Raw genomic sequence first — 22,823 nt, forward strand, 5'->3', positions numbered from 1 at the left:
CTGATCAATAGAAATGTAATGCAAGATGGTAGCTGATTTTAAATTTCTATCAGCTGCATTTTAACACGTGAAAACAGGTAAAATTAATTTTATTTAACCCTAAGATATCTAAGCTACTATCATTTCAACATGTAATCAATATAGAGATGTCTTGTGTTCTTTTTCTACTCAGTCTTTGAAATCTGATGTCTATCTTACAATGCACCTTGGTTTGGACTAGCCACAGTTAAAGTGCTCAACAGCCACCTGTAGCCAGTGGCGACTGTCCTTATCAGCGGAGAGCTAGGTGAATACAGTTTATGTCAACTCAGTAAGCGGAAGCTGACCCTTCAGGCATGTCCCTGGCAGAGGCGGGAAACACCAGGAGACCAGACTCCTGAGGAGTGGCAGTCAGGAGCGAAGCACCTTGAGAACGGATGCCACCTTCTTACCCCCAGGGTGGGGCCCAGAGCCTCGGCCCAAAGAGGGACAACTGGCAGAAGTGTGCGGGGTAAAAAGTGCAGGTCATCTGGATCTGCGCACTCTGTCCTTGCTACCCCTTGGCCCTCTTCAAATCCCGCCTGACCAGACCCTCGTCATAACATGCTCCTCTCTATCGCGACCAGTGAGGACATGTGAAGGAGAGCTTAACCTGCTGTGATACATATTGCTCAGATTTCTTTAGGGAGAACATAAAATGATCTCCTCCCCTGCTCCTCTGATTTTTAAAAGATGACTAGATTTTAAGAAGATGCAAACCCAAATCACAATGAGATACCACTTTATACCCCCTATGATGGCTGTTACAAAAATAACAATAATAATTGTAGGCCATGACGTGGAGAAATTGGAACCTCCTTGTACATTACTTGTAGGAATGTAAAATGGTCCAGCCATTGAGGATGACAGTTTGGCAGTTCCCCAAAAAGCTAAACCTAGGATTGCTGTATGACCCAGTGATTGCACTGCTAGGCATATACGTGAAAGAACTGAAAAGAGGAGCCTGAACAGACAGTACACTCATGGTCACTAGGGCACTATTCACAATAGCCAAAAGGTGAAAAGAACCAACAATATGGCTATTTACGTCTCCTGTTCTGTTATCCCGTGGAATATTCCCGTGGAATATTTAGTGATTATGTTATTATGCTGGCCTAAAGTTAGGCCTGTTTTATTGGCCTCAAGTTTCAATTCAAACATTTAAAAAGCAAACAAAGGCCAGAACCCTCTCACAAATGTGAAGTGGTCAGAGAACTGGTCTTGAAGATAATGATGACAAGAAATCACCTTGGGGTTTTCTGCAAACTTCTTCTTGGCCACTTTCCGAAGACTTTCCTCAATTCCCTTTCTAGATTTTTCCAGGATGTCCTCTGTTTGGTCCACCAACACTACTGTGTGGCCAGTTGCTGCAGCAACCTAGAACAAAACAAAAACCAAAAAAAAGCAAGAAAAAATAAAAATTAAAAAAATTAGTAGATAGGAATTCTCTGCAGTCCAGTGGTCAGGACTTGGCACTCTCACGGCTAGGGCCTGGGTTCAGTTCCTAGTTGGGGAACTAAGATCCTGCAAGCCGCTCAGCGCCAAACAAACAAATAAAACCCAGTAGAGTTGCATATTCTACATGAACTCCAGCACTATTCTACTCAAAATACCACATAAACATAACAATAAGCCAACAGAAATTAAACACACACCTCTCCTCAGGCACTGCTTTAAATCCTTAACATGGATGACAGTTCTCAAAATAACCTTACAAGAAGATCAAGAGATGAGCCCACAGTTACACAACTGGTGTCTGGAAAGGGACATGTGGAGAGGGTTCATGTCTGCACAGTTTAGGCACACACTCACACCTGCTTTCCTTCCCAGAGTCTGAAATTCTGGCACTGGCCAGGCAGAGGGTGCCTGTGAGACCAGCCCCAGTAAAAACTCTTGGCTCTGCATCTCTAGTGAGCTGAAGGGAGGTATGATGGCCACCGGTGGGGTACTCTGTCCACCACGGGGCAAGCAGAGGTGCTGGCTCGGGGACCTTCCGTTTTTGTCTCCGCTCCTCTGTGTGGCGGACCCTCTGGAAAAACACAAGTGATTTTCACCCTCCTCTTAACCTCTGCCTAGCTCATCCTTTGAATAGGCCAAACAGGATTCCTCAGATTCCTCCCTGCCCAGTCCCAATACACTTTCCCTCACTTCCACTTCCAGCATCACTCAGCATTTTTTCCCCTCAGGGGTTTGGGGAGGAAGATTCAAGCACTTTTGGAACAAGCGAAGAAGCTGAAGGCAACAGAGACACAGAAAGACAGCAGAGGTACTTCGCTGGTGATTCAGCGGCTAGGACTCTGTGCTTCCACTGCAGGAGGCACATGTTCGATCCCAGGTTTGGGAACTAAGATCTCAGAAGCTGCAGCGAGTGGCCAAAGAAATAAAAAGACAAAGTTAAAGCAGTGTCCTTTTGTTTTGAAACTTTAAAATCCCAATGAGAAAATACGGGAGGAAAAAAAAAAAAACACTCAACAATACAAAGCTCCGTATGTCAGACGTCAAAGAAAATAAAAGCCACATGGTGAAGAACTCTGTCAGGAATCAGGTCTCAGAAGGCTGGGTACACCTTCTGTACCCAAAAGGAGTACACCTGGAAGATGCCATTCTGCCAAGGAATAAGGCATTAGCCTTAAGGAGGTGGAGCGGAGCCAGCGAGGTAGGGGGGATCACGCCATCTCCCTAGAAAGCCACTTGCAGAGTTACTGTAATCGTGTGTGACTGTGACAGTCACAGGGCGTCTTTGGTTATGCTGCAGATAAGTTATGATGCCATCCCCTTAAAATTACTTTTTAAAAAAACTGCAAACAGAACCAATCCAAGAGATGAAGCAACCCTCAAAAATTCAAGTGAAGCAAGACAGACTTACAAGAACACTAAAATTCAACTGGGAAAATCCATGGCCAAGAAGTATTTTCAGCCTAAATGAGGACTTATCCAAAGTCCTCTGATAAACACCCCCAGCTCCCCCACCCCCACTCCCGCCCATAAGGAGACACTGGGCAATTCAGTCCTCGCTTTTCTTCATCCCGCGTCTGCATGGGCACACTGGAGATGATACAGTATGCAGACACCAGCCAAACTCAGCTATTAAATCAAAGCCCTCTACGCAATATTCTGGAAGAACAAAGTGCACATCAAATGATCCATGTCAAAGTTACTGTGTGTGCAAAATGTCTGTTTACTTTCCCATATCAGGGGCCAAGTGTCAGAAAGGTAGCAGACAGACCTTCCCAATGCACCACTGATCACATCTCACTCTGCAAAACGTCCCTCAGCGCACAGTGCCTCATCGGTCTTTAAAGAGGCTGCTCTTGTAGGAACTTAGCTTAACTGTTTTCCCTAACTCAATTGCCTCGAACATTTTCTACAATTGTGGGATCTTTAAAATGCCTAGACTAGTATTTCTGGAAAATTCTGAAAGAGATGGGAATACCAGACTACCTGACCTGCCTCTTGAGAAACCTGTATGTAGGTCAGGAAGCAACAGTTAGAACTGGACATGGAACAACAGACTGGTTCCAAATAGGAAAAGGAGTACGTCAAAGCTGTATACTGTCACCCTGCTTACTTAACTTATATGCAGAGTACGTCATGAGAAACGCTGGGCCGGAAGAAGCACAAGCGGGAATCAAGATTGCTGGGAGAAATATCAATAACCTCAGATATGCAGATGATACCACCCTTAAGGCAGAAAGTGAAGAGGAACTAAAAAGCCTCTTGATGAAAGTGAAAGTGGAGAGTGAAAAAGCTGGCTTAAAACTCAACATTCAGAAAACAAAGATCATGGCATCTGGTCCCATCACTTCATGGGAAATAGATGGGGAAACAGTGGAAACAGTGTCAGACTTTATCTTTTTGGGCTCCAAAATCACTGCAGATGGTGACTGCAGCCATGAAATTAAAAGACACTTACTCCTTGGAAGAAAAGTTATGACCAACCTAGATAGCATATTGAAAAGCAGAGACATTACTTTGCCAACAAAGGTTCATCTAGTCAAGGCTATGGTTTTTCCAGTGGTCATGTATGGATGCGAGAGTTGGACTATGAAGAAACCTGAGCGCCAAAGAATTGATGCTTTTGAACTGTGGTGTTGGAGAAGACTCTTGAGAGTCCCTTGGACTGCAAGGAGATCCAACCAGTCCATTCTAAAGGAGATCAGCCCTGGGTATTCTTTGGAAGGAATGATACTAAAGCTGAAACTCCAGTACTTTGGCCACCTCATGCGAAGAGCTGACTCATTGGAAAAGACTTTTATGCTGGGAGGGATTGGGGGCAGGAGGAGAAGGGGACGACAGAGGATGAGATGGCTGGGTGGCATCACCAACTCGATGGACGTGAGTTTGAATGAACTCCAGGAGATGGTGATGGACAGGGAGGCCTGGCGTGCTGCGATTCATGGGGTCGCAAAGAGTCAGACACGACTGAGCGACTGAACTGAACTGAACTGAGAAAGCAATAATTGTATACTCTAAATGGTTATCCCTTTAAACACTTTCTACTTCAGCTTTCCTTATCTTGGTTTACTCATAAAGCTTCAATAAAATACAAAGGACATCTTACAGTATTGCTATTCCATGGGCAGAAAAAGATATTCTAGTTTAAACCCAAAGTAGACATGGCTAGTGGGGAATTTCCTGGAAGTCTAGCAGTTAGGACTCTGGGCAGATTTCACGGCCATGGCCTTTGTTCAAAGCCTGGTCAGGGAACTAAGATCTCACAAGCTTGCACGGCATGGCCAAACAAACTACACCACCACCACCCCACCCAAAGGGGATACAATTAAGACTGAATGGAGAAAATATAGGTGAAAAAGATACAATTCTCGAAATATTATCCATTTTATGATGAAGTTCTTGGTTGCATAGCAATAAACTACCATTTCAGCACAACTTCAAGCAATTTCAATGAAAGCAGTATTTTCATTCTACCCACCTGTAGACAGCAACCCAATCCAACCTAAAGAACTTCCCTTAGAATCATTTGTTTGCAGACATACCCAAGAGACACAAGGTTGGCAACATCTTGAGGGTAACTTCCTGTCTATTCATCTTCACAAACCCAGTGCCTGGTCCATGGTGGTGAGAGAGTAATAGGCAGGAAGACCAGGGGTCTCCAAACAGAGGAAATAGGCTGCAAGTGTCAGACATTTTTTTCTCTCTCTCTTAACCAGTAGGAGGAAACAAACAAGTGTTAGATTTTCTTCCCCTTCTCTACACAAATTTTAAAAGAGGGTTCTTCTGGGTTGCCATGACAACACATGGTTCTACCTGCACTTAACTTCTCAAACCTTGAGCTAACCAATGCGTTTTTCCTATGGAAATATTTGTCTTAAGCTATGTTAATGAACTATGTATTTACCATTGCCTAATGGCCCCAGACAACCCACCTTCTGCCAATGTTATGCCAAAACGCATGTTGTGGGTGAGGGGCTTGGTGACAGTCTCTGAGTTTTGAGATGTTTCCTTTCTCCAATTAGCAGACTGCTAGTAGCTATATAACATCCAGCTAAAGACTAGCAGAGGGGCACTCTTTCAGCCCCCTTCTGATGTCTACGTCAGAAGCTTTCTATATCTCTTTTATACTTTAATAAAACTTTATTACACAAAAGCTCTGAGCAATCAAGCCTCGTCACTGGCCCTGGATAGAATTATTCTCCTCCAGAGGCCAAGAATCCCAGTGTCTTTCATGGCTCAACAACAACCTTTCAGCGGGCACTCAATGTATATTTGCTGAATAAGTAAATGAACAAACAAACCACAGGTAGCCCACTGCCTGGTATGTATTAGATACCTGACAACATTTCCTGGGATGAGTCCAATGTTCTGATTTTATTCATCTACTCCAAGTGGGGCTGGTATTCCTCCCTACTGTTATGGGCTATCGTCAAGATAGAGTGAGGATGCAGGCAGCCTGTCCCTTGTCCCCATGTAATCCATGTCAGACCTGAAAGGTACATGACTGCCTCCCAGACTGGCTCAATAAGCAGATGCAACCTTAAGCATGGCCAGTAGTTAGATCTTCACTCATAGCTTCAGCTACATGCTGGTTTGAAGGCTAAGGCCAGAAAAAACATAACAAGAAGTGCTGTGTTTTTCTTGGAAGCCAAGTAATTGTACTGGGATATACAAACAATCTGGACAGTGGGGAAGCTTTCAAGTAGTTTGGGTGAAAAAAATGCAGATTATTTCAAAATGCTTTGCACCAAATGACTGAGGGCCACACAAAAGCTTTGGCTTCTCTGAGGTGAGCACTCTTGCCCCACCACCCCAACACCTGAGCTCCCCTGGAAACACCCTTACCGCAGCATGCTGGGCACAGCTCTGCATTCATTCCTGTCACTACTGCTCCCTCCTCTTGACTCAACAACCATGCAGGGCCTGTTCCTGGCCCCGGGACAAGGTGATGAACAAAACAAATCCCCTGCTCTCAGAGAGCTTCCACTCCTCATAAATCATCCTATTTGGTCTTCATAATAGCCTTTGGGGGAGACACTGTAAACAAAGTCTAGACGTGAGGGGCTTTGGAGCTAGGCCTGCCCATATCCTGAGCTCACATGCTGGCTGTTGACCCTGCAAGGCGTGGCTGGGTCCGAGGGGAACAGTCTGAAACAGCTCTGAACTGGGCTAGAGCCAGACTCTGGAGCCTGTCTACCAACTATGAGACAGAAAAATTCCTTAACTCTCAAAGGCTGTCTCCTCATGTAAATTGGAGCAGAAGAGTTGCTGAGAGGATCAAAAGAGTTAATACATGTTGAGAGGATTAAAAGAGTTAACACAGTAGAATTGCTGAGAGGATTAAGAGTTAAAGAACATGTGATATGCTAGGCACCCAGAACAGTGCCCAGTATATCACAACAGCTTCATGATTTTATTCTAGGCAGGCCCCTTCTTCCTTCTGTAAGGGTCCAAGGCTTAATCATAGATCCAAGTACTGCCTCTAAAGGAAAATATTTTACTTTGCCTTTAAAATTACATCTTCTCACAACTTGCCCCCTTTCTGGTTTTCATTGCCCCTTTTCAGGTTTTCTCTTCTGTGTCCTTGCATTTTTACAAACAGGTTAGGAACCCTTTTCCTTTAAAAAGCAGGGGGAACACCCACAAATTTCCTTAGCCACCTGAAGCTGACCTTTGCTTCACTACAAAAGCCCTTCAACCGCCAGGGGACACAGCTGTACGAGCACCAGCACTGCTGAAAGCAAGAAGGCATTAAAGGCCTTCCAGGCGCTAAAGCCAGCGCCTGTTCTTTGGCCTCATCTACTTTCCCACAGCCCCACTCGCTGCCAGCTAAGCCTTCCTTTTTGAAATTCTCCCATTTCTTATCTCTATCTGTTCCTTTTAGCCATATTAATTCTCTCAATCTTCTCAAAGGTATCTTTCAAGGTTCTGCCTTCAGTATTCTTCTCTGTCTTTACATCTTTTCTTTCTGGAACCTTAATCATTCTCATAATTCCAGCTAGGTGTGACACCAGCACATTCTGTCCTAAGCTAGTCTATGCCATGTGCGTGCATGCTAGGTCGCTTCAGTCGTGTCCAACTCTGTGACCCCATGGACTGCAGCCCGCCAGGCTCCACTGTCCATGGTATTCTCCAGGCGAGCATACTGAAGTGGGTTACCAGGCCCTCCTCCAGGCGATCCTCCCGACCCAGGGATTGAACCTGTGTCTCTTGGGTCTCCTACATTGGCAGGTAGGCTCGTTACCACTGAGCCACCTGGGAAGCCTGCAGTCAATGCCTTGTGACCCTAAAACCGGTTCTCTTGGCCTCCATTAATGTTGCCACTATCCTGAGGGTCACAAGAGTTGCTGGACAACACTTTTTTCTTAGCCTCGGCCCTAATTACATCCAAAGAAGTTCTATCCATCATTTAAGGCCCCTTTCAAAAGCTACCCTCCCCAAATGAATGTGCTTTTTCTTGTTTTAAACCTTAGAGCTAGATTTTTACTGCTGTTACTAGGCTGCCTGACACCAGTCAAAGGTGCCACGCGGCCTCTGCTCTTAGATCTGAATGCCTTAGTGGCGACACTGATCTGGTCCTTGTGTCCCCTGCCACTCATCACCTGTACGTGGTCTTGTCCGGTAACTCACTGCTCACCACCAGGTGCCGAGAGCAGGGTGACCCAAGCCTGTGCCCTCCCCCAGCCCCATCACAATGCTCCTTGGGCTGCTTCCCGGCTCCACAACCCGGCCCTGAGGTTCCCTCCCTCAGGAAGCGCCTCCACCTCCCTGATGCCAGCCCTCTCTCCCTCGGAGAACGCTCTCTCAACCTCTAGCACAGGTAGTCGCTCCTTTGTGCTCTACTGACTTACAGATATAGCAGGTCCTTCCTGCAGGACCCTAAACATAGGGAAAAAAACAGTGTGGAGCTGGTGAGAGTCACAGCTACCAATGATCACTCAGTTATGTTAACAGCAGCCCAAACCCCAGGACATGAATATAAGAGAGAAATAAAAAACAAATGGTTGTAAGCGATTTCAAGTTGTAAAAAACCTCACGAATTTTAGAATAAAGGTCATAAACCAATGACGATGTAGGAGAAATTCCATATGTGAAAGATAAATTAGACATGGAAAAATTAACTAACACCAGCTTTTGATGATGAACTCAAAATACTGAATAATAGCTAGAGACCTTTTCAAAAGACCTGCCACATCGTCTACTTCTTCAGAATCCGAAGTAGCTGTGACCACAAAGCCAAACATAGGGTAGTTCTGTCATACTCTGAACTTCAGTCCAACCAAAATTTCCAGTAAACGCAAATTTCATACACATATATGTAGTGCAGTTACATACATACGCCTTTTTTTAAACACATACTTTTTAATGTCCCTTTTTCCTTACCTAAGAAGATATATCCCATATATCTATAACATCATATTTTAAGTGTGTAAAGGCCGTATCTTAAGGTAAGGTATTTAACCCACTAAAACCTTCATCTGTGTCAGGTGGCATCCCAGATATGGCAAGCAGGGCATCTGTGCCTTCATGACGTTAGCTGTTCACACTTGTGCCTCTTCTGGATGGTGAGCAATTCAAGGGCAGCAACCACATACTACCTCTCACCCACCTCAATGTCTGGCACAAAGGCACACTTAATCTTCATGAAAAGAATGGGTGAATAATAGGTCTAGTTTTTAAAAGCTTCAGTTTGTGAACTATCTTAGGAATAAGTTCTCAAGAAACCATGACTGGTTTTGCTACTAGAAACTCTTTATAACAAATTTTACATAATCAAGTTATTAATAGAATTATGAAAAATCACACATATAAAAGGATAGACAGAAAAAAAAAAGAATAACTGGATTCTTTAGTCAATTACCAGATTAAAAAAAAATACCACAAAAATCTCTCTATTATTTTGGTGGGCAGATCAACCATTCTCTGGCACTGGTGGTGGAGATGCCAGGCAAAGGGGAACTAGAGGGCAACTGCCACGTAATATGACCACCTCTGTACTTTCAAAACTGGACTGATGCTTAATTTCCTCCAGCATGTCAATGTGTCCTGTACCATTTATCAAAAGGGCTGTGGGCAAAGAGACATGCAGACCCTGTGTGTGTCCGTCCATCTGTGAGGGACACATGGCAGCCAGGGCAGGGACGGCGGCAGACACACAACACAGGCTTCCCTCCAGTGTAGCTTTCTTCTCTATCACAGCAAGGAGAGGGTGAGAGGCACCTTAGTTTCTCAACTACTGCAAGGTGAGAGAGAGGGAAAATTATTTACTGTTCAGCTTTATTAGCTACAGATAATCCAGATCATCAATTACTACAGCAGGAGAATCAGTGCAACCGTTTTCAGGCTTTTTAGCCATGAAATTATTCCTCCTAAGAATGTATACAGAAGAGCAATACATAAAGCATAGGTCAGGAGAGAGGGGTTTGGGAACCACCAAGGAACCGCACTGAACTCCTAACCCTAAAGTCCATCAGAGTATAGTGTCAAAAACCTCTGATCTGTAAAGTAATTAGCCTCCAATTAAAATTCAAAAAAAAACACCCTCTGATCTATTCAGACCTACTATGATGGCTATTATTTTAAAAAAAGAAACAAAAACAAAAAACATAAAATAAGTGTTAGCAAAGATATGGAGAGACTGGAACTCCTGCACACTGCTGATGCAGTCCCTGTGGAATATGCTATAAGAGTTCCTCCAAACACTAAAAATAATGACCATATTATCCAGGAATTCCACTTCTGGATATATATCCAAAAGGACTCTAACACAGACTTAGAAGCAACACTCTCACATAGCTGCAGACCATGTTCATGGCAGCATCCCCAATAACCAAAAGGTGGGAGCAGCCCGAGTGTCCACTGATGGGTGAACGGGCAGACAGTGTGCTACAGACATGCAACGGAATATGACTCCACTAAAAATATCCCGATGCAGTATTATTCCTCAAACAGGAAAGACATTCTGACACATGCTACAACACAGACAAACCTTTAAGGTTTTTAGATGAAATAAAGCAGTCACAAAAGGACAAATACTGAATGATTTCTCTCATACGAAGAATCTAGAACAGTCGGATTCATAGAGACTGAAAGTAGGATGGCCACCAGAGGCTGGGGGAGGAGAGATGGGCGATTATTATTTAATGGGCATGTACTTAAATGCCACTGAACTGTACAGTTTTTTATGTGCATATTTTCAGTTTTATTAGATAAATGCCAAAGCATTTCCCAAACAGTTACACTAATCTATTGATACATTCCCACCAACAACAGGAAACATGAACTTCCTGTTTCTCCATATCCTTACCAACACTTTATCAGATTTTTCTAATTTTTCCAAGCTGATGTGTGTTATAGTATTTATTTGTAGTTTTTATTTTTTTTAATTTGTTTATTTTAATTGTAGGCTAATTACTTTACAACACTGTAGTGGTTTTGTCATACGTTGACATGAATCAGCCACGGGTGTACACGTTCCCCATCCTGAACCCCCCTCCCAACTCCCTCCCCATCCCATCCCTCTGGGTCATCCCAGTGCACCAGCCCCGAGCACCCTGTCTCATGCCTCAAACCTGGACTGACGATCTGTTTCACATGTGATAATATACATGTTTCAGTGCTATTCTCTCAGATCATCCCACCCTCGCCCTCTCCCACAGAGTCCAAAAGACTGTTCAATACATCTGTGTCTCTTTTGCTGTCTCACATATAGGGTTATCGTTACCATCTTTCTAAATTCCATATATATGCATTAGTATCCTGTATTGGTGTTTTTCTTTCTGGCTTACTTCACTCTGTACAATAGGCTCCAGTTTCATCCACCTCATTAGAACTGATTCAAATGTATTCTTTTTAATGGTTGAGTAATACTCCATTGTGTATATGTACTACAGCTTTCTTATCCATTCATCTGCTGATGGACATCTAGGTTGCTTCCATGTCCTGGCTATTATAAACAGTGCTGCAATGAACATTGGGGTACATGTGTCTCCTTCAATTCCGGTTTCCTCAGTGTGTATGCCCAGCAGTGGGATTGCTGGGTCGTATGGCAGTTCTATTTCCAGTTGTTTAAGGAATCTCCACACTGTTCTCCATAGAGGCTGTACTAGTTTGCATTCCCACCAACAGTGTATCCACACCCTTTCCAGCATTGATTGCTTATAGGTTTTTGGAGAGCAGCCATTTTGCCTGGCGTGAGATGGTACTTTATTGTGGTTTTGATTTGCATTTCTCTGAGAATGAGTGATGTTGAACATCTTTTCATGTGTTTGTTAGCCATCTGTATGTCTTCTTTGGAGAAATGTCTATTTAGTGAACTGTACATTTTTCAAGTAAGTTTTACTTTATGTATTTTTTTTTTACCACATACAACACACAAAAACCTTTAATTCAACATACCTTCATTTTACTGAGAAAAGCCACAGCAACTAAAGCAAAAATATTATTCACCTAAGATCACATATCTATCCAAAAGATAATTCTGTAAAAGGTACTTCTGTCTATATTACTAACTAAGCTTTTCAATGGCTCCTGGTGATCACAAAATAAAAGCTCCTACACATGGCACGCAAGGCCCTCCAGGAAAGGGAGCCACCTCCTCTCCAGACACACTGCTCACTGTTGCCAGAGACTGCCACAAGGCGTGTAGGTGCCTACAGCTGCTATCGCCTCTCACCTCCAGGCCTCTGTACTGTCCAACCTTCTCCCCAACTTCCCTCATTAACAAAGCCCAAGTATCACTTCCAGATACTAAGCACTGCCACCCCCAAGACCCTCTGAGTCCCAAGCAAGGAGTCCTCCACGTTCCGGTAACACCCCTGCACTCCCCTACCCCTGCACCCACCACACTGTGTCACGATCATCCATTTCAGTGCCGTCCCCTACTCCTGTGCTTAGTGCTTAGTCTCTCAGTCATGTCTGACCTTTGCAACCCCATGGACTACAGCCTGCCAGGCACCTCTGTCCATGGGGATTCTCTAGGCAGGAACTGTCATTTCCTCCCACAGGGGATCTTCCCAACCCAGGAATCGAACTCAGGTCTCCCTCATTGAGGGCAGATTCTTTGCTGTCTGAGCCACCAGGGAAGCCCAAGAATCCTGGAGTGGGTAGCCTATCCCTTCTCCAGGGAATCTTCCCAACGCAGGAATCAAACCAAGGTCGCCTGCATTGCAGGTGGATTCCTTTCCAGCTGAGCTACCAGGGAAGCTCCTCTTCCTGGATTCTGACTAAATGAGACCCACACCAAGACACACTAGAATTAAAATGTCAAAAGTTAAAGACAAAGATTAATGTTGTAAAATATTAAAAGCATCAGGAGAAAACCAACTTGCTACACACAAGGGAATCCCCACTAAGACCAACAGCAGAAACATTGTAGGCCAGAAGGGAGTGGCACAATGTATACAAAGTACTGAAAACAAAAACAAAAACTTCCAACCAAGAACATTCTCCCTGGCAAAGCTCAGAGTGAAGGAGTTCAACACTACTAAATCTGTATTACAAGAAACGTTAATGGGACTTTAAGCTGAAAAGAAAGGGCACTAATTAGTAACAAGAACACATATGAAAGAATAAATCTCACCAGGAAGGTAAACATATATAAAAAAGGTGGTAGATTAATCATTTATAAAGCTAGTATAAATGTTAAAAGACAAAAAAAGCAGTTAAAAAAAAAAACATGATTACTATAATTAGTTAAGGGGTTATTGTTGTTGTTCAGTCACCCAATCGTATCCAACTCTGTGCGACCCCATGGACTGCAGCACGCCGGGCCTCCCTGTCCCTCACCATCTCCCAGAGTTTGCCCAAGTTCATGTCCATCCCATCGGTGATGCCATCCAGTCATCTCATCCTCTGATGCCCTCTTCTCCTTCTGCCCTCAATCTTTCCCAGCATCAGGGACTTTTCCAATGAGTCAGCTATTCACATCAGATGACCAAAATACTGGAGCTTCAGCTTCAGCATCAGTCCTTCCAATGAGCATTCAGGGCTGATTTCCCTTAAGGTTGACTGGTTTGATCTTCTTGCTGTCCAAGGAACTCTTAGGAGTTTTCTCCAGCTCCACAGTTCAAAGGCATCAATTCTTTGGTGTTCTGCGTTCTTTATGATCCAGTTCTCACAACCCTACATGACCACTGGGAAGACCACAGCCTTGACTATACGGACCTTTGTCGGCAGAATAATGTGTCTGCTTTTCAACACACTGGCTAGGTTTGTCATAGCTTTCCCACCAAGAAGCGGCTGTTTTCTGATCTCATGGCTGCAGTTACCATCTGCAGTGATTTTAGAGCACAAGAAGAGGAAATTTGTCACTACTTCCACCTTTTCCCCTTCCATTTGCAATGCAAATAGATGCCAGATGCCATGATCTTAGCTTTTTTAATATTTAGTTTTAAGCTGGCTCTTTCACTCTCCTCCTTCACCCTCATCAAGAGGCTCTTAGTTCCTCTTCGCTTTCAGCCATTAGAGTGCTATCATCCACTTATCTGAGGTTGTTGATGTTTCTCCTGCCTATCTTGATTCCAGCTTGTAACTCATCCAGTTCAGCATTTCTCATGATGTGCTCAGCATATAGGTTAGACAAACAGGTTGACAGCAGACAGCCTTGTCATACTCCTTTCTCAATCTTGAACTAATCAGTTGTTCCATATAGCGTTCTAACTGTTGCTTCTTGACCTGCGTACAGATTTCTCAGGAGACAGATAAGATGGGCTGGTATTCCCACTCTTTAAGAGCTTTCCACAGTTTATTATGATCCACACAGTCAAAGGCTTTAGCACAGTAGATGAAACAGAGGTAGATGTTTTTCTGGAATTCCCTAGCCTTCTCTATGATCTAGCAAATGTTGGCAATTTGACCTCTGGTTGCTCTTCCTTTTCTAAACCCAGCATGGACATGTGGAAGTTCTGGGTTCACATAATGCTGAAGCCTAGCATGCAAGATTTTAAGCATGACCTTACTAGCATGAGAGATGAGTGCAACTGTCTGATGGTTAGCACATTCTTCAGTACTACCCTTCTTGGGAATTGGGATAAGAAAAGGTCCAGTCCTGTGGCCACTGCTAGGTCTTCCAGATTTGCTGACATATTGAATGCAACACCTTGATGGCATCATGCTTTAGGGTTTTGAATAGTTCTACTGGAATAGAATAGTTAAGGGATGCACAAGATAAAAAAGTATGAAACGTGACATCAAACACATAAACCAAGGAGGGTTACTAATGTTGAGCATCAAAATAGGATCAAACTTAAGTTGTTATTAAATCGAATACAGACTGTTACACATACAAGTTATTATATGTTAGCCTGATGGTAACCACAAAGAAAATTAAAGTCAATGCAGGAAATTGAAGATATCTGAAATACATATAAGAAATCATAATCAGAATTCATAAACATTTCCTACAAATCAATTAGGGGAAAATGTACAACACAATAGTAAAATAGGAATGAAATCTAATAAGACATTGTATAAGAATATATATGGCCAATAAACATATGAAAAGGGGTTCACCTCATTAGTAAACAGGAAATTCTAATAAAAATACAATGAAATATCACTAAACCCACTAGAATGACTAAAGGAACAACAACATAATCCCATAGAGCAAGGAGGACCTTCACACCCTGATGGCAGAACTCTAACCTGATATAACCACTTTGGAAAACTGTTCAGCATTATCTGCTGAAGTTGAATATATTCATCTTTTGTAATCCAGCAATTCCACCCAAGAGAAACATGCACGTATGTGTGTCAAAAGACAGGACCATGACTGTGGATAGCAACCGTGCTGTGCAGGTCGGCCCAGGCAGGGCTAGAATCAGCCTGAGCAGTTCTGCTAAAGCTCAAGCACCACGATGGTCCCTGTCGAGGCGTGAGACCTACTGCTTTACAGCGCTGCTCTGCAACATTAACAAGCTTGGGGGTGGTTTGTATCCACTTATCAACACTGTTCGTAAGAGTGATATTGACGAGTCACACCCGGTTTTCAAAATTACATTACTGAAGGTTCTTACTTAGGAAAGAATTTCACATGTCTTAGATGCAAGGAAACCAATCACACTCATTTTTCTCAAATTAATCAATGAATTATTCCGAACTTTCCGAGTGGAAGAGTAGATCACAAAAATAAGCGATCCTTTTTCATCTCCCATAGATATATTTTCAATAAATAAGGAGGACTTTCCCTGGCACTTTAACCTGAGTACCAATAATCTGAATCAACCCACTGAAGACCCATTGAGGACTCTAGTTTTATACGATAGTGACTACAAGACCTTGAGGACAAAAAGTCTGCAACGGGAAAAAAAAAATGTATTTGACGGCTATGTCCTCAACTCCAACTGACTCCTCTAGCTTTGGTGGGAAGCAGGCTTAGCCAGAGGGAAATATTTTTGGACAAGGATGCTTCAGAGCTATAAAAATAGGCCCAGTAAATAGCACACTTGTCAAAATGCCCAAGTACTCCAGTCCCAGGGCCAAGGAAACATGCCAAGCAGAAGTGTGCAGGATTTCTATATTTTTGCAAACATACCACTAGATTTGAAGCCCCTTCTCTGAATTATTACTTGAGTTATCAATTTGTGAGAATTGCAGCAACTGGTCCAGTGAGGGGCTCCATGTGCCTTTACACTACAGGAGGGCTACATTTCAACATTACACTCACTCTGAAAACCGCTGAGTTTTATGTACCCTCTGCCACAACCAAATTCTGACTTCCCGACACCCAGAGGAAGTGTTCACCCAGAATAAGTACACTGAGTCACTGCTCCCCTGAGGCTGCTGCACCTCTGCATGAAAACCTGCCCTTGGGTTCTCAGGACGTGATCCAGGGAGGAAAAAATCATAAATCAGTTGCATCTCCCAGAGCTGGCAAGTCTGGGTTCATGATTATCTCCGGTTATGCAATGCCTTGAACTTTGCCATCAATACCAGTTGTGTTCACTTACTTTAACAATCAGAAAAAGGCATTCTGTTGAAGCATTCCAGCACCACCACAGCTGGTTTATCCTTAAAACCGTTAAGTTCATTGGTTCGCCTCTTTTTTTAACTTATATTTTTATACTTAAAAAACTATTTCTAAAAAGCCAAAGGAATGTGCCTCCATTTTTAAGTGAGTCTGTTAAATACACATTTTTTTTAAAAATTCAGTAAGCATCTGGGTTTGGTGATGGAGAGAAAGAATAACTTCTCTTCCTGGACTCTCCACACCATCTCCCACAAATTCTGGAAAGGAGATGGGATAGACGGACACATCAGTGGTATCAACAAGCTCTCAATTATATTAAGAATCTCTGAAGGACATTGCCAGAATGGATACTTTCTGAGTAGAGAAGAGAGCTGCACATCCTAACTATTCTCTAGGAAGATTAATATGGCAATGGTTATTAGGAGGGTTTTTTCTTCTGTTAGATTCTGCTGAAATGAACCAATTAAGATGCTTCCTCAACAATTCAGGTATCAATCCTTGTTCTAGGAATTAGAAAGGAAAGAACAGGGGCAGGAGCATTCCTCAGAGCCTTCTGCAGAATGGTGGACATTCTGACAGCAACCCCATCTTCAGAGGTGGCCACAAGGTCAACCACAGAGGGAGGAAGCTCTCTGGGAAAGCTGGAGAGAACAAAGAAGTCATGCCAGGGGAGTCTGAGTCTATTATGGGCAGAAAGATGGTAGCAGAGTATGGAGATGATCAGCTAAATCTGGAGCTGAAGAAAGGACAAGATGCTAACTGCTGACTCCAGACACCCACAGATCCCCTTGCCCATGGAGGCCACACTTCTCCCCAAAGACAGTAGAGGCCAAAAGGTACATGCAGAACGGTGGTCATCTCAGCCACAGGAATCTCCAGCCAGCAGAACGGTAAGTGAAAGACCTGAGTTCCAGCCTCAGCTCTGCCGCTGACCCTTGAACCCAGGTGACAGCTCTGCTGGGATGATTATTATAACGGTCACAAGAAATGACAGAGACATTAAAGTACTCAGAACAGAAAAAAAGTGAACAAAACACACATACATCTGTAGTGTTTTTTAAGTGCCAGGCTCAGATTTAAATGCTCTGAGTATGAACTTACTGTAATAACCAAATACGAGTAAAGAAAGCACTAAGGTTATCTCTCAACAACCCACACAATTAGTCTTAAAATCTTTAGAATTGTTTGAACTCTCCCAAGCTGACTATCAGATCTTTTAGCATTGCTAAAAGAATCTAAAATAAGAGAAATCCTCACCAGATTAGAGCTGATGGATCTACACCAAATAAAAGCAGCTAACAATTATTAAACAGCTTCCACTGAACACATTAGTACAGTTCTAAGCACTTAGCTCATTTCCTCCCTCAGAACACTAAGAGAAGTAACACTATTTGTTGATAAGGGAAGAAGCGGAGAGAGGTTAAGAGACTCGCTCGAGATTCTCACACCCAGGAGGAGAAGGGCTGGAACCCAAATCCAGCAGGCACCTTAAGTGCCTTTCAATCACACTTTCAATCACACTCAGCAGAAACCATCACACACTCAGCATATCCTGGAGGAAGATACAGCACAGCGACCAGCAGCATTACTTGCCTGTGGTTCCAGGAGAGCTAGGCAGTGAGGTATGTGCCTAAGGCAGAACTGGGGAGAAGAGGGAGGAAGAAGAAATGAAATTAGAAACTCAAGAAAGGGGCAGATAATTGTGAGGTGCATCCAGGACACAGCAGAGAAAACCCAAAACCTGATCGAGGTACCATTTCTGCTCTACAATGTCCAAACATATTCCATGGCATTCATTTTTCTCCCTGTCAGCCCTACCTCTTCTAGAGTATCCCCAGCCGCACCCCAAGTCCAAAGACTAACATGTCGACAGAAGCTATTTTACTGTCCCCAATACATCATGGAGATCAGAGAACAGCCCAATTAAGAACCGAGCGTCAACACAGGAAGTGAGGAAAGAACTTCACGACAAACACACCCCATGCGCCTGAGGACAAAGTTAACACCTGGGAATAAAACTATTCCCTCCATAAAGAAGTCTGAGTCCCAAAGGAGAGCTTACAACTTAATGATGGTGCCAGGCTCCTGAGATCTTAAAACTTCTCCTAGGCCCCTGCTCTGCTTTCAAGCAAATTTCAACAGAGGCAAACTCACTGAGGCAACAGGGAAAAAGTAAAGCTAAATAACACAAAGCAATTCTGATGATTCTTCTATTCAGCATCAGAAAAGTCAGAGTTGGGGGGCAGGAAAAAGAGATGGGTGAACCAATGCAGAGCCGAGAGAGGAGACTTCCAACCCACTTGAGTCCTCAGTAATACAACGTCAGGGAAACATATATCTGTAGCTTAGAATACGGCTCCCCCAACCCCATCCTGTTTTAACAGCCTAAGGAGTTCTCCCCAGAAAAAATGTGCACTTTTTGCTCTTTAAGAGGGACCAAAAAAAAAGTCTTTGGGTGCAAACCCAGCTCCAACCCCCTTCAAGATGCCAATTCTCACTTCCTCAAAGTATGGCATACTAAAAGCAAGGTAAATCAGAAAGCCAAGAAGTCCACTCCTGAAATGTCATTCCCAGAAATCCCACTGGCTGCCCACCGGTAACTAAATGAAAGCCATAAACTCTCTGAGCTCCTTATATGAAAAAAAGGCAATGCAGGAAGCGAAGCTTAAACTCATTCTACAAATTGAAGAAATGCACAGCTAATAACTTTCTTCCTTTTCCACTTCTTTACAAAGCAAAAAACAACCCATCCCCTACTCAAGGGTCAATTACTGGTGGAAGTGTCTTTGCTGGCCTAAATATCCAGCTGAAGATAAACTGGCAATCAGACCCAAGTAAGAATAATGTGTGAACACACAAAACAAGTTAATCTTACTTAAATATTAACCATGAGTCAGGTGTGTGTGTGTGTGTTTAATTTAAAACAAGCAAAAAAAAATGACAGGCAAAGAACTCTTGGACAAAACAAATATACATATGGTCTGTACTCTGATCAACTTCATATTATTAAACACAGAACTCACTTGTCTTAAATTGCTTAATTGCTTGAGAAACGTGTCAGGCTCCCACAAAATCTAGGGTTTGTTTTTTTTTTCATCCTACTCAACATGAACTGGAACACATGCCAAAAATGACAAAATTTTAAAGTATTAAAAATGTAAATAGAACTACACCTTGATTAAAATTTAAACTACTTCAGAAAGAGTTCTGGAGAATGAAGCTAAATGCAAATTAAGGGCGTAATTTAGGTGTTACTTTGTGCTTATGCTTTTAAAGCTTTACTGAAGAGAATAAAAAACGCCTTCCCTCTTTTCAGAGGTCCCCGTAACAAACTGCATTGCCAACTGGCATTCACCTTGAAGATCAAACAAGAAGGGACAGAAGCACAACCAACACTCTCCATCTGAATATTACAGTCCTACCACAGCAGCAAGATCAGAGATGGGAATGCTGTGAGGGGACAATGACAAAAGGACAAGGGTAACGCCATAAAGGTAATAACCCTCAAGACAGCTAACATTCGAGTTCCTACTAAACGCCACTGTGCTAAGGGCTTGATGTGTGCTAATCCATTTGATCCCTTCACTCTCCCGGAGGCTGCTCCTACCTCAGAGATTAGTAAAATAAGGCACAGAAGCACGTTTCCCATATCAGTACTGCCAATGTGAGGCAGGCCAGCACAGGCCATCCCAGCTCCCCACGGTGAACTGAATACAATCTACAGTCAAGATGTAGCAACTAAGAAGTCTATGGCACTAAATAAGCAAAACAGATTTAGCCAGTACCAAAAGCTGTAGGTCAAGGAGCATAAAGAATGAGGCACCACTGCCTCAAATGGCATGATCTAGGGTAGAGTGCAAAAACAGATCAAAGCCAACCGACTGGCAGAAAGTGGCACAGAGATATTCTTCAGCAAAGGGTGGTTCCCCTCCACAGGATTAAAACTGCCACCCACAGTGGCTGAGGCTCTTTTAAACCTTGTTATGTAAGGACAGAATTACTTAAATCTTTGGTCTTTATCAACTTCTTGAATGACAGTTCCATTATATTTCCATTCTGAGGGGTAAACAGCTTTCTTTTTAACACCTTAGGTTTCAAAAGGCACACCTTGGTCCAACTATGCAAGGATGTGATCTACAAGTCTGAACTGCACAAGCTCCTCCCTTCTTTCTCAGATGAAAGCTCCAACATCATACTTATAATTTAAGGTTCTACCTGTGTGCATTTTTGTACTACATAACACTCTTTTTTGGCCAATAATGGATACAACATTCCAAGAACGGAGCAACTTGAATTTGTACAAAAGCTGAAGTGACACTTTCAACTTAGCTTCTAATCCTCTTCCACTCATGTCTTGACGGGACCATCAACTATAGTTTCTAACCCATTTCCTGTATTGTTATTGGGAGCTTAAGGCTCTAATCAGAGAAGGCGATGGCACCCCACTCCAGTACTCTTGCCTGGAAAACCCCATGGACGGAGGAGCCTGGTGGGCTGCAGTCCAAGGGGTAGCTAAGAGTTGGACACGACTGAGCGACTTCACTTTCACTTTTCACTTTCATGTATAGGAGAAGGAAATGGCAACCCACCCCAGTGTTCTTGCCTGGAGAATCCCAGGGAGGACGGAGCCTTGTGGGCTGCTGTCTATGGGGTCGCACAGAGTCGGACACGACTGAAGCGACATAGCAGCAGCAGCAGCAGCAAGGCTCTAATATCTTGCCACTAAGATGCTGTTTACAGGTTTTTAAGCAAATATAGTATTTTATACCTGCCCAGGATAAATCTCTCTCTCATGGCACAGGGAGCTTTGGGTGGAGCAGGGATATACAAAGGCATTCAACCTAAACTTTCTTTTGAGTATCATGTAGTATATAAAGTGTAGAACTTTCAAGGTTAAAGGGACTTACTCCTCCCACCTCACATATAATAAAGATTCCAGAACCCAGCACCAGGCATGTACACAATAAACAGGGTGATCTGAGAAGAAACAGGAGCATCTCAGGGTAAAACATTAATGAAATACAGATTTCAAGAGAAATTGCTCTCAAATTAATATGTTGCAAAAAACCTGCAGTGTAGGAAACTTTAAGGTATTACTAATAAAATATTTTTCTAAAAAGGAAGCACAGAAAACAGACGCTGCAGCTAGAAACAGACACTAAAAAAAAAAAAAAATTAAACTCTATCATGATCACTCCTCCAAGAAAAATTAGATAAATGCTCCCCGCCCACAATACAAGTAGCAAAGGGCTGAAATGCTGAGAATATTATCAGCTAAGCTATGAAAATCACGGCTACCTGATCCGATCTAGAAAATAACCGTTAAATATCAGTAAGTAAAAATACAAGAATCACAGCGTGTGTGTGTGCGCGCGCGCCTGCTCAGTCGTGTCCGACTCTTTGTGACCCCATGGACTGCAGCCCGCCAGGGTCCTCTGTCCATGGAATTCTCCAGGCAAGAATCCTGGAGTGGGCTGCCATTTCCTCCTCCAGGGGATCTTCCCAACCCAGGACCTAGGTAATAACTGCACACCTGACCCTGAATCACAGCTCAGCTGGAACCGGGCAGAGTCCTGCAGATGCAGCGAGATTAGAGGCTTCTTCAGAGCCCTCAGTCGCCCCCTCCCCCAGTCTCCCCAGCGCCAGAGGGCACTGGGTCAAAGACATCTCGTGCAGCTGTTAGTGAAGTCTCAGGGCCTCACAAGCTCCGATTGGGTAACTTTACAAAATGCTACAAAAGTGCTGACTACTATTCTTTTCAGCAAGCAAACACTCGGAGGGGAGAAAAACCATTTAGGAGAGCAGAAAACTGCTCTGACTAACGACTGCAGAATAACTGATAAAATTAAAAGTGATCGCAGTCCGGGTCTCGGGAAGCAAACCCCGAAACTGAGGCTCGGCCCAAAGACACTAGACCTTGGGAGGAGTGGAGACCCACAGGCCCAGAAATTTCAAACTACACGGGGGAGGGTCGGGATGAAGACTCCCGTAGCGCTGGCCTCGGGCCGGACACTCCACTCCGTGTCACGGCCCGCCAGCGCCTTCCTATCAGGACGGGCAGAGAAACGAGCGGGCAGAGGTGCCCGCGGACGGCCCACCTGGGCAATGCCGGCGCCCATCAGCCCACCGCCGATGACCGTCACGTGCTTGACGAGGATTTTTTTCGCCGAGGCCGCGGCGCTGGAGGAGGAGGACATGGAGCGCACGAACTGCCTGGTTACGAAAGCCATGGAGCAGATGGCGAAAGCAGCGACAGGCACAAGACCTGGCTAAGTAGCAACCTGCACGGAGCCCAAGAAACAGCAGCGACCCGACGTCAGGGGGCGGAGGCCCAGGCGCCCAGGAGCCCGCGCGCCCTGGGCGTCGCCGTGACGTCACCGAC

General features: G+C 43.8%; 1 protein-coding gene across 1 annotated transcript in view; it reads right to left on the minus strand.

Moving 5' to 3' along the window:
• HADH (hydroxyacyl-CoA dehydrogenase) overlaps window positions 1–22,795 on the minus strand; it is a 44,128-nt gene extending 21,333 nt beyond the window's left edge. Inside the window, exons 1-2 of the mRNA XM_005896246.3 lie at window positions 22,540–22,795; window positions 1,267–1,395 (exon numbers count right to left, since the gene is read on the minus strand). Of these exons, the coding sequence (XP_005896308.1) occupies window positions 1,267–1,395; window positions 22,540–22,671 (261 nt within the window). The 5' untranslated portion in view covers window positions 22,672–22,795. The remainder of the gene's footprint in view (window positions 1–1,266; window positions 1,396–22,539) is intronic.
• Window positions 22,796–22,823: the final 28 nt, after the last annotated feature.

Source organism: Bos mutus, chromosome 6, assembly GCF_027580195.1.
Source record: "Bos mutus isolate GX-2022 chromosome 6, NWIPB_WYAK_1.1, whole genome shotgun sequence".
Taxonomy (NCBI): Eukaryota; Metazoa; Chordata; class Mammalia; order Artiodactyla; family Bovidae; genus Bos; species Bos mutus.